This window comes from Thalassophryne amazonica, chromosome 7, assembly GCF_902500255.1.
Source record: "Thalassophryne amazonica chromosome 7, fThaAma1.1, whole genome shotgun sequence".
Taxonomy (NCBI): domain Eukaryota; kingdom Metazoa; phylum Chordata; class Actinopteri; order Batrachoidiformes; family Batrachoididae; genus Thalassophryne; species Thalassophryne amazonica.
The window spans coordinates 109,715,101-109,729,354 of record NC_047109.1 but is presented as its reverse complement, the minus strand read 5'-3'; the positions used below and the strand labels follow the sequence as shown (position 1 = coordinate 109,729,354).

General features: G+C 40.0%; 1 protein-coding gene across 2 annotated transcripts in view; it reads right to left on the bottom strand.

Annotated features, from left to right (window-relative positions):
- Positions 1–7,525, bottom strand: part of sult2st3 (sulfotransferase family 2, cytosolic sulfotransferase 3) — a 29,493-nt gene extending 21,968 nt beyond the window's left edge. The window contains exon 1 of one of the 2 annotated variants that reach the window (XM_034175322.1): positions 7,212–7,525. In XM_034175322.1, coding sequence (XP_034031213.1) covers positions 7,212–7,347 — 136 coding nt within the window. In that variant the 5' untranslated portion in view covers positions 7,348–7,525. Of the gene's footprint in view, positions 1–2,603; positions 2,782–7,211 lie in introns of those variants that run through there. The other variant, XM_034175321.1, reaches the window with a different exon arrangement.
- Between the last annotated feature and the right edge of the window lie 6,729 nt (positions 7,526–14,254).

The window sequence follows — 14,254 nt, the reverse complement described above, 5'->3', positions numbered from 1 at the left end:
TGTGTCAAAAAAAGAAAAAACCTTAATAAAGAGATTTAATTAAAAAAAAAAAAAAAAAACCTTTGATAAGTCTGACATCAAAGATTTTAGCACTTACCTGTTAAATGTTAAGTAGCAGATAAAAAGCTCTACTCTTTGTAAACACAGGAGAGCTGGTTTCAGGAAATACCGGTCTATCCTCTGCAGTCAAAGAAGAGCTGATCACAAGATCATTACTCTTGACACCATACTAACTCACCAGAAATATCACCCAAGTTATCCAAAGGCATGCAGTTTTAACTTATGGTTAAAATTTTAACCAAAGTAATTTCAGACATGTTATTTAAATTAGTGTCACTTCTAAAGTTTTATGAAGTGAAAACATCAGCTATATGTTTTAGTTTTAAAGTATTGCACTAACTTTGAAGGTTTTAGTGTGGACATGCTGTGTCCAGGTGCATTATGGGTAATCTCAGTACACTCATGACAGGAGAAATGCATATGAGACGCTCTGATCAGGCTCCACACGGACAACAGCATTAAACTCTTTGTATATTGTGCCTAAAACTCTCATGATTATATTCTCTGGGTTTATAGATGTTGTTATTGTGTTTGTTTTAAGTAAAAATGCCAGAAGAAGATCAGGTTGCTTCTCCATTATTTTCAATTGGAATCACTGTGAGTTACAATCGATTCCTGTTTGCTTTATAACGTCCTGCTTATTGTCCTACAACACTGTTTGTGTTTATGTATATATATATATATATATATATATATATATATATATATATATATATATATATATATATAAAAGATGAAATTCAGTTTGCAGTGATGCCGTTAGTCTAATCTGACCACTTTTTTTAGTAACGAGTAATCTAACGCGTTAATCTTTCCAAATCAGTAATCAGATTAAAGTTACTTCTCCATGTCACTGTGCGTTACTATTATTTTTCATTGTGGGTCGATAACAGCATTAAACTTGGTCTGTGGGCAGGAGGTCGGGGTTCGACTGAACTGCTCACTTTCAGCGAGCTGTGAGCTTTTAATCCGCGGTTTTTTTTGCAGCTGCTCGACTCGTCCTCACCTCTTAAAGCGCGGTGATCAGCACACCTGCACTGAACTTTACGAAGACATTTTTATACTTTTTTCCCTCCTTTATTTAGAATTCTGAGCTGAGCCGCTCTGTATCGTCTCGTTAAAAACAGCTGATCCTCCGCGACGCGTCAACAACTAACACTATTTTCCACTCAAATGCACCTAAACTCTCTTTCTGAGGACCACATGATGTGAAAACGCAATAAAACTTTCTTACCTGTAAATCTGGTCACGTTTTCTGCATAAATAAATGTTATCCATTCTTTGTGCTCAAACGCCAAAGCAGGGGCGAATCTAGATGGAATGGGGACGTGGGGCAAGGATGCGCCCCCCCCACAACACCCCTAGATTAAAGGTCCAGTTTTGAAGCCGTTTTTTATTACAACTACTAATACTGCTTAAAATAATAATAATTTCGACAAGTAAAATGTTTAGAGAATTTAAATGTTAGAAAAATGTTAGAATTTAATAGTTACATTTATAAACAATGTAGGTTTGAAATTGCAAGTTTTACTGTTACAGTGCTGTCAACAGTTAAATATGAGGTCAAGAAAGACGTCTTTATTTTACTTTTTATAAAATAAGTATTTGTTTTCATTGAAGTCAAGAAAGGGTGACAAAACAGGTATCATTGTCATGTTGACGTGGGTTGTTGTCGGCAGCTGGGGAAAGTAACTAAAAAAGTAACTAGTAATCTAACTTAGTTACTTTTACAATTGAGTAATCAGTAAAGTAACTACGTTACTTTTTCAAGGAGTAATCAGTAATCAGTAATTGGATTACTTTTTCAAAGTAACTGTGGCAACACTGGCGTTCAGCTGATTAGCTGTTATCGAAGCTAACTTTTTGGTTAGCTGTGCCCGCCACTGGTCATATACAGACACATATACGGTCAATTTAGAGTCATCAGTCTACCTAACCTGCATGTCTTTGGATGTGGGAGGAAGCCGGAGCACCCGGAAGGAACCCACACACACACAGGGAGAACATGCAAACTCCACACAGAAAGAACCAGCTGGGAATTGAACCTACAACCTTCTTACTGTGATACAACCTTTATAACCACTAAGCCACCGTGTTGCCCATTACATTTATAAACTATTTTGCTTGTAAATTCATTTTTGACTTTTGCAAATTTGCTTTCTAAATTTAGATTTTTATAAATGTGTTTCTCAACTTGGAACATTTGTGTCTACACTGGTAAATCTGCTTTCTTGTCTAAATTTGGTTTGCACTTCGGGGCCACCCTAATCGTGTGCAGTTCACCTTTGGATAGAATTCATCAAAGGCCACACGGATCTCTGTATTACGTCATCACTGCATGAATCACAAAAGATTAATTCGATTTTAAACACATGCTGGGCTACACTCTGAGTGTCCCTTTAAAACCTGCAGACAAACTCAGAAAATAAATTCCGATTTACACCATGAATAAATTAAAAAAAAAAAAAAAAAAAAAAAAAACATAATCTTACAGATTTGTAAAACAGACCGAAAACGAGGTCGAAAGACAAAATTTGTCCCACCTGACTTCGGGTACGTAACAGCCACGACATCGTCATCTTTAAATGTGAACTCTTGGACAAATTTCAAGCTTTCCAAGGAATGAGTCTCTTTCGGCAGCAAAATACCGTGGTGCAAGAAATATTTGTCTGCGGAGAACATGTTTAGGTGCGCGAGAGACGAGCACAAACGTGTCCAACTCCACTGTTGCCTTCAGGGGACGTAGGAAAAACAGACACCGAGCAATGAACGCACCCCAACCTCAAATCCACAACACTAACTAATAGTTAATAATAATAATAATAATAATAATAATAACTTTTAATATACCTCAAAAAAAAAGAAAGACATGTTTGCTTTGCAATCACTGAAAGCGTTTGGGCGTCATTGCACTTTTCCACACTCTGAATAAAGGACTTTAATATATTTTGAACACTTGCCTGTAAGTTTTTGCAGCCGTGATCCAAAATCAATTCAGCTGACACAGTTTCTCACACGTACCTGTTTAAATACAATGTACACTCATTTTCCATTGGTTTAGAATGACTTAGAGAGACAATCATTTCTTTTTTTAAGCTACATTAGATTCTATTGTAAATGGCATAAAGCACTTTAAACTCAGTATCATGGTGCAGAACTGCATGTAACCACATAGAACAGTGTTACATGTCTTTGGCTTGAGAAAAATCAATTTAAACCATTTTACCATCAGACAAAACCAGGTACAAAACACCTAAAATATGGTTACAAACCATTTACAACATCCGATGTGCATTTAAAATGTACAACCCCAATTCCAAAGAGGTTGGTACGTTGTGTAAAATGTAAATAAAAACAGAATACAATGATTTGCAAATCCTCTTCAACCTATATTCAATTGAATACACCACAAAGACAAGATATTTAATGTTCAAACTGATCAACTTTATTCATGGGCGCAATTTGGTGGGGGATAGGGGGGACATGTCCCCCCCCCACACCTTTTCAACCAGGGGGGACAGAATATGGTATGCCCCCCTCCACCTTCTGACATATATGTGTGTACTTGAAACATGCTATGCCAGTCTTATGTGCAAACCATGTCAGAATAGTATCTTTGTATTTTTAGCAGCATTGACTTGTTTCCAACACCTGTTTCTTGTTTGTCACATTCAGAATTTTCTGGGACTGCATTTGCCCAGATTTGAAACCAAAAATAGTTGCCTCGAGGGACTAGTGTCTACACATAAGTATCAATGGACCATATGCTAATTTACTAAATTCTGAAAGTTAGAAAAGGAAATCAGAAAAGCTATCTGGGACCTCAGACCTCAATTATTGCTTGATCTGCAAAATGAGTCTATGGAAGTGAAATTATGTTCAGTATGAGTGTTGTCATTAGTGCCACTTCGAAAATTAAACTCATGATAAGTAATTTATCATAAACTTATGATCTGTTGTTTTTTCAAACTTATGCAAAAACAAATCTTGAGGAAAAAAAATACAGTATGTGATAGTTAATAATTATTAAGATCCTGTTCTTTCATATTTATGAATACATTTTACCACATTGCAGTTGTTTTTTTTTTTTAATGAAAACTCAACCTATCATTCTTTTTGAGTTCTACACATGTGGTGATACCTTATTTACACCAGGATGTTAATAAAATCAATGCTGGCTATTCTCAGAATAAAGTACTTATATCCACAGTTTCAAATTGCATAAGTCAAATGGTGACCACTTTATGGTCTCAAAACATTAAAATTACTGTTCTGGATGCTCAGAATGCATCTGAGCTTATCTAGAAACCGTTGGCTTCTGGGGGCCTAAAGCGGCCCCCAGACCCCCGCCCTATGGGCTTCGGCCCTGCAGGCCTCGCACTGTGCCCCCCCCCCCCCCCCCAAAAATTTCTAGTTCTAAATTGCGCCCTTGACTTTATTCTTTTTGTGCAAATATTTGCTCATTTTGAAATGGATGCCTGCAACACATTTCAAAAACTTTGAATAGATGACATCTTAACCAAGTCAAAATTGATGAATGTGAATAATTTATTGGTTATAAAAACGGAATTCACTCTTGTGACTTACCAATTACAACCAGTACAAAAAACAGTTTGATTCAAACAAACCAAACCAAAGACCAAAACATCACATGGGAGAAGCTTACAGTAAATAAATGAGAAAGTTATTGTTATCAATAAGGGAAGGAGCTCAAGGGGGGGAAGGAGCCTGAGCCTGTGCGGGAGGTTGAGAGATACTGACTAGAGATAGTCGGGCTCACCTCCACACACAGCTTGGGCTCTGGTACCCAACTCCTGGAGAGGGGCTGGACGCTCCACTTTTCTGGCGTGGAGAGGTGGAGAGCTGGGGTAGCATTGCTTATTGCTCCCCAGCTCAGTCGCCATGTGCTGGAGTTCACCCTGGTGAACGAGAGAGTCGCGTCCCTACACCTTCAGGTCGGGGATGGGTCTCTCACTGTTGTCTCAGCCTACGGGCAGAGCAGCAGTATAGAGTACCCGACCTTCTTGGAGTCCCTGGGAGGGGTACTAGATAGTGCTCTGACTGGGGACTCCATTGTTCTCCTGGGGGATTTCAACGTCCACGTGCACGGTGACAGTGAGACCTGGAGGGGTGTGATTGGGAGCTGAAACCGAGTGGTGTTCAGTTGTTGCACTTCTGTGCTAAGTTAAAATCAGCACAAAACCCATAAAACATGGTTTGAAGCCATTTAAAACATTTTTTAGCATGTTTTATTTAAAATCAGTTTGAAAACACTTTAAAATCAGCCAAGTTTACTAGACTGAAATAAACCAAAACAAAGAGTAAAACATCACACACTAAGTTAAAAATGATAAATGAGTCTGAAATTATCATTTACAACTGTGACTTGTCATTTGGTTAAAACCAGTACCCACCCCACCTCGCGCTCCATGACTGCTGGGATAGGTTCCAGCCCCCCGCGACCCTTAATTGGACTAAGCAGTTGAAGATGAGTGTGTGTGTGTGTGTGTGTGTGTGTACTGACACAGAGCTTTTCTTTAAAATCTATATTAAATACTTGACCTCCAAATTAAGGGTGAAGCTCGGCTTCCTTTATAGAAGTAAGTTGTATTTCCCCTTAAGTGCCCGGAAGCTCCTGATAACTGCTACCTTCCTGTCCTTACTGGACTACGGTGATGTTGTCTACAGTCCCTGACCCCGGTGTATCACTGGTTGTCGCCGCCTCACACACCAATGTGAGTTGTATGCCAATGCTGGCATGCCCTCTTTGAATGCAAGGTGATGTACACATTAGATGATGCTGGTTTACAAGACTCTTATTGGACTGGTTCTGATCTGTTTATCCAGTTTACTTCAGAGATCAGAAAGCCGTTACTCTTTGCATTTGAACGACATGTTAAGGTTCCATGTACCTCATGTCTGCACTGAAACAGAAAAGAAAGTGTAGCAAGCTGAAATCCGGATTGAAAAGACGTTCCCGCTAGCTTGGCTAACGGGGAATTCCCCTTTGGCTGACCTGGTAGAGTTCTGGTCTTTAGTGTGAGCAGTCCGGGGTTTGATTCCACCGTCGTCCTGGCCACAAAGTTCTATGGTCACAATTGGCGTTGTCAGCAGGATGTGGGTAGTCACAGAACATGCTTAAATGCACCTGTGACTTCGGGACGAAGTCAAAAATGGTGGGGAGATATGCAGCAAGATGAAGTCCAGATTGAAAAGACGTTCTCGCTAGCTTGGCTAACGGGGAATTCCCCTTTGACTGTAGAGTTCTGGTCTTTAGTTCGAGCAGTTGAGGGTTCAATCCCACCGCCGTCCCGGCCACAAAGGTCCTACAGTCACAAAAGCTTTCAGTTTTTCTGCTCCCTCTGATTGGAGTGTCCTCCAGTCCGAACTGAAATTGTCTGGGTTAACTTCTTTGAATGTTTTACGCTCAGTTTTAAGAGATCGCAAATGGAATTCTTGTGCACAGTGCCCGTGTCTTTAAATTCATCGTTACAACTCACAATGACCAAGATGATTGTATTGTACTTGTTATTAATGTTCTCTTGATGATGTTAACCTGTCTATTATGATGTGTGCTGCTGCCGTTCTTGGCCAGGTCACCCTTGTAAAAGAGGTCTTGATCTCAGTGAGGTTTATCTGGTTAAAAGAGGTTATTATAAAGCCTTTTAAAACATTTCAAGCATGTTTCCTTTGTTATAAACACTGGATAATTATCTAAGTAGTTCAGAATTGTTGTTCTTTTGGTGACTGTTTCTGAGTTTGAAGAGATTCATGCTTTCATGTTTGCAGGTGACGTTTATGGGCTCAACATTATTCCGTTTAATCTCCTACTTGAAACTTTTCCATCAAACCACTTGGTTGCTTCATGGAGGACGTGAAGTGAGCACGGGCGAAACAGGATGAAAGGATAGACAAAGGACATGCCAAAAAGTAATGTAATCCAGAAGAACAGGATCCACTCTGACAAAACCTGCAACACTGATTTTATCATTGGGGACACGGAAATAAATTTTACTTCTAATTTTGCCTTTTGGTGGCAAAGATCAGCATCCCCTCCAACATGTACGAACAGTTCTCAGAATGGTTGCTAAACTTTATACAACAACATGCAAAAAATTACAAAAATAGTAATAATATTCAGCAAAAGGTACCTGATTTGGGGTAAGTCACCGCAATCACATCGGTGTCCTCCAGCTGGAAGTTTTGGGCATATTTTAAGGTTTGGTCGGAGTGGCAGATGGTCGGCAGGAGGAGGCCGTGGTACTGCATGTACAGTGAGGAGGACATGCCTGTGGCTGGCTCAGAGTTTGAGAAAGAACGCAGATAATCTCAGTCAGTGTGAACTCCCTCGAGGTAGTTTTTCCCGCCTCCTTTTTCTTCACCGCCTTCACAACATTCAAACACCAGCGTTAAAGGTGCAGTACAAAATCAGCCTCCAGCTTTTACAGACAAATCAGCTGTCTGTGCAGTATTTTCAGCTACGTGTTTTTAAGATGTGAGGTGACTGATATTAGCTTCATAAAGAGGTCTATAATGTGAGCCTTTTTGTGATGGATACACCACAAGTTATTTGTTCCACTACTAGGCACTGTGCCGTCGCTGTTGCATTGACTGTCTGTACAGGAGCAGAAAAGGATCCTTCAGTAAAGATGGCGCTCCTATGATCACGACGTGTCCGTGTTGTCCTTCCCATGATCATATCAAGTCTAAACAACAACATATGATTAGCAATGAGGATACATTTTGAGCCCGACCCAACATTTCTCAACACTGCACCCAGTGAGTCAAAACTTCACACATTCTCAAGAAATAGTAGAGAAGCTTGAATCTTCGACTGGACTGGGTTGCTTGACGTGAGGACGTTTCGCTTCAAATCACAGAAGCTTCCTCAGCTAAAATTCAGTTGTATAAAATTCAGTTGTACAGGTGCCCACAACTGCAGAGGGAAGGGCTAAAGAACAACAACTTGTACAGAAAGCCCTCACAGTATGTGGGTACCCATGATGGTCCCTGGACAAAGTGCAGAAGTCCCAGAAAACAAAGAGACCAGATAGACAGGAGACGGAGACAAGAAGAAGAGGAGTGTCTCTCCCTTATTTAGCAGGAGTAGGGGAAAAACTATGGAGGATCTTCAGAAAGCACAAAATCCCAGTTTACTTTAAACCGGTTAACACCTTGAGACAGAAATTAGTTCACCCTAAGGACAGGATCCCTAGTTACAAACAGAGCAATGTAGTGTATTATATCATATGTCAGGAAAACTGTAATGAACACTACATAGGTGAGACTAAGCAACCTTTAAACAAGAGGCTATACCAGCACCGCAGAGAGGTCACCAGTGGACCTCAGTCTGCAGTTCATCTCCACCTGAAAGACACTAACCACACATTTGAGGATCTTAGCCAGAGAGAAGAAATGGTTTGAGAGAGGTGTCAAGGAAGCATTCTTTGTAAAACATTTGAAACCCAGCCTTAACCGGGGGACGGGTCTCAGACACGCTTTGTCCCCTGTTTACAATGTGGTACTCAGGTCAAAGCAGTTTCAGTCTTTTGTTCATGGTAATGAGTCATTCATGTCATCAGGAGAGTCATCAAGGGAGTCATCAGGGGAGGCTTCCATCCCATCATTAGGAGAGTGCTAACTAGAGCACAATAGGTGCTAATTAGAACTATTGTTTAGTCACTAGCCTATAGCAGTCTGCCTCTCGGTAGGAGGGGTCTGGTTAGGTTAAAAACTCCAGCTTTTGTTGGCTTCTGGTTTATTCTTCTCTACAAGAGTCAAGACAGAAGTCAGACTACCAGAGCAAGAATTTTAGCTGAGGAAGCTTCTGTGATTTGAAGCGAAACATCCTCACGTCAAGCAACCCAGTCCAGTCGAAGATTCAAGCTTCTCTACTATGGAAACCACCTGGACAACTGAGAGCCTACACAGAAATTCTCAAGAAATGTTGGTTTCTCACTCAGAATGCCAAAGATGGAGAACCACGCCCTACTTTTTCTGAGTCAGGCTCAAAACTTCTCTATCGCCCCTTGTACGTTTAGCTGACCCGTGTTGGTTCCACCTTGTTAGTGACTGTAAGTGGAGAAAATAAAACACACGTTTTGTCACAGTGGGAAGCATAGCTAACAGATGGCATTGAGTGCACCTTCAAAAAAGCGGGGCGACTGTTAACAGGATCATGGGCATGAACGATACGTCGGGCGTATTGATGCATTTGATGAGATGGCGGAGAATTGGGTTACCTATGTGGAAAGGTTCGAACACTTCATAACTGCGAATGTTACTGAAAAGATGTTCTTCTCGGTGTAATGGGCCCAGCTACAGATGGGCTTTTAGGTAGCCTAGCCAAGTCAAACGAGAGTATGTTGCAAGGATGATGGATTCCAACACTATAAACGAAACCACCAAGAGGTGGGTGAATCAGTGACACAATATATAGCAGTCACTGAAACGCTATCAGACCACTGTGAATTTGGCACAAACCTGCAGGATGAGAGACTGAACACAGATGCAATACAGAAAAGATCGCTGACTGTATCAACGGAGACGGTAGCAAGAGAAATCCACAAGCTACATGATGCACAAAAAGTAAATGCACTGTTCTGATTATAGTCAGCAATGCAACAAGTGTGAGTTTAATGTGCACAGTAATAAATAAAATGCAACATGTAAACAAACTAAAAACAGAAACATGTTCATAAAGTAAAACTAGAGCACCGCCAACACTAGTTTCCAATCCCACAAATTTTACCTTGGAAAAAACTTTTCAACGTCAGATTCCTGTTAGAAGTGACTTTTCATAAGATAAATGTAATGCGATCAAATGTCAGGATGTCTTTCGTTCATGCACTTAAACCTCTTAAGCCCTAGAGCCTATTTCACAAAATCACATACCCATACATTATGATTTATTTCTCAGCTTGTACAAGGTAAAAAATGTAGAAGTTTGGATCAGCTAAAAGACAGGTCCTAGGGGATGGTGTGGATGCAAAAAAATTGAAAGTAAATAATACTTGGTAGGAGTAAATGAGATTGAGATTGATTTTTTCCCAAAAAATGAATTCTGATTTATTTGCTTGGCGTTTCAGCTGTGGTTAGTTGATATGTGATTGAAGTGGATACTTTTGTAGAGGAGACTTCGCTTGACATGTTGATGTATAATAAGTTTATGTTGGTGTCAGCATTGGTTAGTTATGAGTGTTCAAATGTTCCAAAACAAGGCAAGTCCCCAAATTTGGGGACTCTAGGGTTTAAGAGGTTAATCAAAGTTTTTTGTGCTGTTGTTGGGTTTTTTTCCCAACTTTTTCAGTTTCTGAATTCTTTTTCATATAATTTTCACACAACACTGGTTATCTCTGCTATGCACAATTTGTCATTACTTTTTGGCAGTTGGTTTCCGACTGATAACTGGAAGACAAACAGGCATAAAATTGGAACCTCCATCCAATTTTGGTGGTTTTAGTTAAATCCATAACAGAAAAATGAGAGTGATTGATGCACTTCCCAGGAAACACAAAAACATATTCAAAATGTTTTGCTTTGATATTAGAAAGGTTTTTCTACAAAATGCGTTTTGAAAGCATTAAAGTGTCGACTCTCCGAAACGTAACAAAATGTTTCAGAACGTTTCAGTAAGATGTTGTGTGTATGTTTTCCGAAGGTCACAACAGAATGTTTTAGGACAATGTTTGACAGATGTTTCCCAGATGGTTTGAAACAGCAGGTTTGTTAGCGTACAAAAGGTGTGTCCCTCCCTTACACGGGCCTGACGGCTGAAAGTCTCCTCCGAAAGACTAGGCAATTGAAACAAAATACCTTGCTCAAAGGTGTAACTGTTGTGAATGGGACTCGAACAGGTACCAACTTAAAATCTAATAAAAAGATCAATCTCTTTAAGAAAACTTATAATGCGGGAACGTGAAACATCTCTAAACAATGTCTTAAGATCAGGAACGTTATAAAAATTCACCCGAATGTGAGCAAAATCAACACATTCAAGCAGGACATGTTTCACTGTAAGTATGCAGTTACACGGTAAACAAAAAGGCGGGACGCCCGCTGCAAGTAAATATGCATGTGTCAAGTGTGAATGACCTATACGAGTCAACACAATGTCTTCCCGTCGCTTAGCTAGCGGTAGAAGATTAAGCGATTCAATGAGCGGTTGATGGTAATGAAGTTTATTATTGGGATAGAGATCCCACAAAGTTTGCCATATGTTTCTAAAATAATTGTTAATCTTTGGTTTTAGATCCGTGTAGGGTAAGTTTATTTCTGTAACATCCATAGCAAGTGCTTTTGCCAACTTGTCAGCTTTTTCATTCCCCTTAATGCCTGTATGACTACTAGGGATCCAGGCAAATATTACTTGCTTGCCTAATGTACTGATGTTATACAAAGTTTCCAAAAGCTGAACAATAAGTTTATAAGTTTTGCCCTGCAAAGCTGTCAAACTACACAGAGAGTCTGTATAAATAACAAAACATCTGTGGGCACCCAAAGCCATTTTCAGGGCAAACAACTCGGCTGTATAAATAGAACCGTCTGGTAACCTAATTTGCCACTGAAGAGGGCCACTTGCACAAGCTGCACCAACTTTATTCTGGTCTTTCAACCCATCTCTATAGATCTCACAGTAATATCTGTATTTATACATCATTTCTCCAAATTTAGTCAAAAAGATTAAATCATTGGTACAACATTTTCTAAATGGCTTTAATGATAAATCAAGTACAGGGTTCATAAGCATCCAAGGTGGAATATGAGGAAAGCGGAAAGAAGCTATATTAGCAGAACTGAGTATGTGCAATAGAGCATCTTTAATATGTAAACCAAAAGGTTTAATAGCTGACGGCTTTCAAGTATAGAAATTAGAATATCGTGGCATAAAGGTACCACCATATGTCGGATTGTGACAGTTATTTTTTAGTTTAACTGTGTAGTGTAGAGATAACTTTTCTCTCTTATAATTGAAGAAATTGCAAGTTCTAAACATTTGAAACGCATTTGTGTATTTAGGTACAAATATCCCTATTTAAAATCGGTAAAACATTTATAAAGAACAATCAAAACTTTGGAAACTTTTTTGATTTTCTTTTTGAATTCTTCTAGATAATGTAAAAGTATCCAGTTCATTTCTCTTAACCGTTAATTTTCCCTTTGTGTATATTTATAATACAGGAATCTGTTATTGTAATTGTGATGATTTTTATTTTTAATATTTACAGGGAAAGGCAGCAGTGGACCCCCCCTCACTCCTGCAGAGTCTCACTGTGATGAGAGAACTGATGATTAATGAATAGACGATATAGACAAATTAATACCCCTGTAGAGACAAAACTCACAAGTGCAGATTAGACATTTTATTGTAAAGCTGTCTATATTCAGTCATTCATTCATCTTCAACCGCTTTTCCAGGTTTGGGTCGTGGGGGCAACAGCTCCAGCAGGGACCCCAGACTTCCCTTTCCTGTGCCACATTGACCACCTCTGACTGGGGGATCCCGAGGTGTTCCCAGGCCAGTGTGGAGATATAATCTCTCCACCTAGTCCTGGGTCTTCCCCGGGGTCTCCTCCCAGATGGACATACCTGGAACACCTCCCTTGGGAGGCGCCCAGGAAAGTATAAGAGTAAGCTGTATATAAATGGCTATAATAAAGATATATATCAATAATTCAGTGAGATTTGTGTTTGGTATCTGCAGCTTCCATCATATCAAAGTTGTTCGGGAACAAAGTGTGATTAAACACTCAAGTCAGAGAGAAAGTTTGTAAGTTCTCACATTCAATAAGGCAGCTTAGCATACAACATAAGGGTAAAGAAAAGAAAAGAAAAAGAGGTATTGACAGAAAACAGAAACCTAAATAAAAATGTTTAGGTGCAGGGCAGCAGTGGTTTAGTGGTTTGCACTGTTGCCTCACAGCAAGAAGGCCATGTGATCAATTCCCACCTGTCCCCTTTCTGTATGGAGTTTGCATGTTCTCCCCGTGTTTGCGTGGGTCCCTTCTTCCTGCCACATCCGAAGACATGCAGATTAGGTGGATTGGAAACTTTACATTGTCCGTAGGTGTGAGCGTGTGTGTTTGTCTATATGTGGCCCTGCGACAGACGCGTCATGTCCAGGGTGAACCCCGCCTCACACCCTATGACTGCTGGGATAGGCTCCAGCCCCCCGCAACCCTTAACTGGAGTAAGCGGTTGAAGATGAGTGAGTGAGTTTCAGGTCGAGAATCACCCAGATGATCAGATATCTGTCTGGACTCCACAGACAGCAACAGCCGGCACAAGTCTGTTTGAGACAAATGTTCTCCTGGAACACTGACAGCTCTCTGTTCTAAACTAACTACACACAGGACACCAATTAAATTAGTACATTTTATTGTAAATTTACAGTTTATAGTGAACGATTATTATTGTAAAGGTATTTATTGAACCTATTGTCAGAGATTTGATATCCAGCTTCCTCTACGGATATCCGGGAGACTTCAAAGGCCTTCAAATGAACCTATTCATCCATTTCCATTATGTGCTAATCAAGTCTCTCTTTGTCTCCGAGGTGAAAAGGTCCATACCAGGTTCTGGTGATGACAAGGTCAGCTGTAAAGGTAGTAGGATAGGCGGAATGGGTGCATGCGACAACCTGGCAGGACTTCTCCAGATGTATGTTTCTGCTTCAACCCAAAATAAATCTCTTTGCATTGATATATCTGACTCCTGATTGCTCCTTCACCATCATTCTTATTTTATGCTGAATATCATCGCAGAAATTCCACAAGGGTCAAAGTGCTTTACATTGATGTCTCACATTCACACACACACACACACACACACACACACACACACACACACACACACACACACACACACACACACACACACACTGATGTCAGGGCGCTGCCATGCAAGGTGCTCGGTACACACTGGGAGCAACTTGGACCTTATTGTCAGTGGACCCATAATGATTTTCTGGTTAGAAATTTGAACCGCGGATCTTCTGGTCATTAGCCCACCGCTTTAAATAAAACTACTTGTACATACACACGTGTGTGTGTTTGATTTTTTTTGTTTTTTTTACCTCAGTGATAGCCCTAAATTGTCCTATCCTAAATTATTTAATTGAATAGGATACAGGCCTGAAATGCAGGAATGGATAAATGTGAGTCACATTTTTTTTCGTGCCTTGCCACAAAAAGTG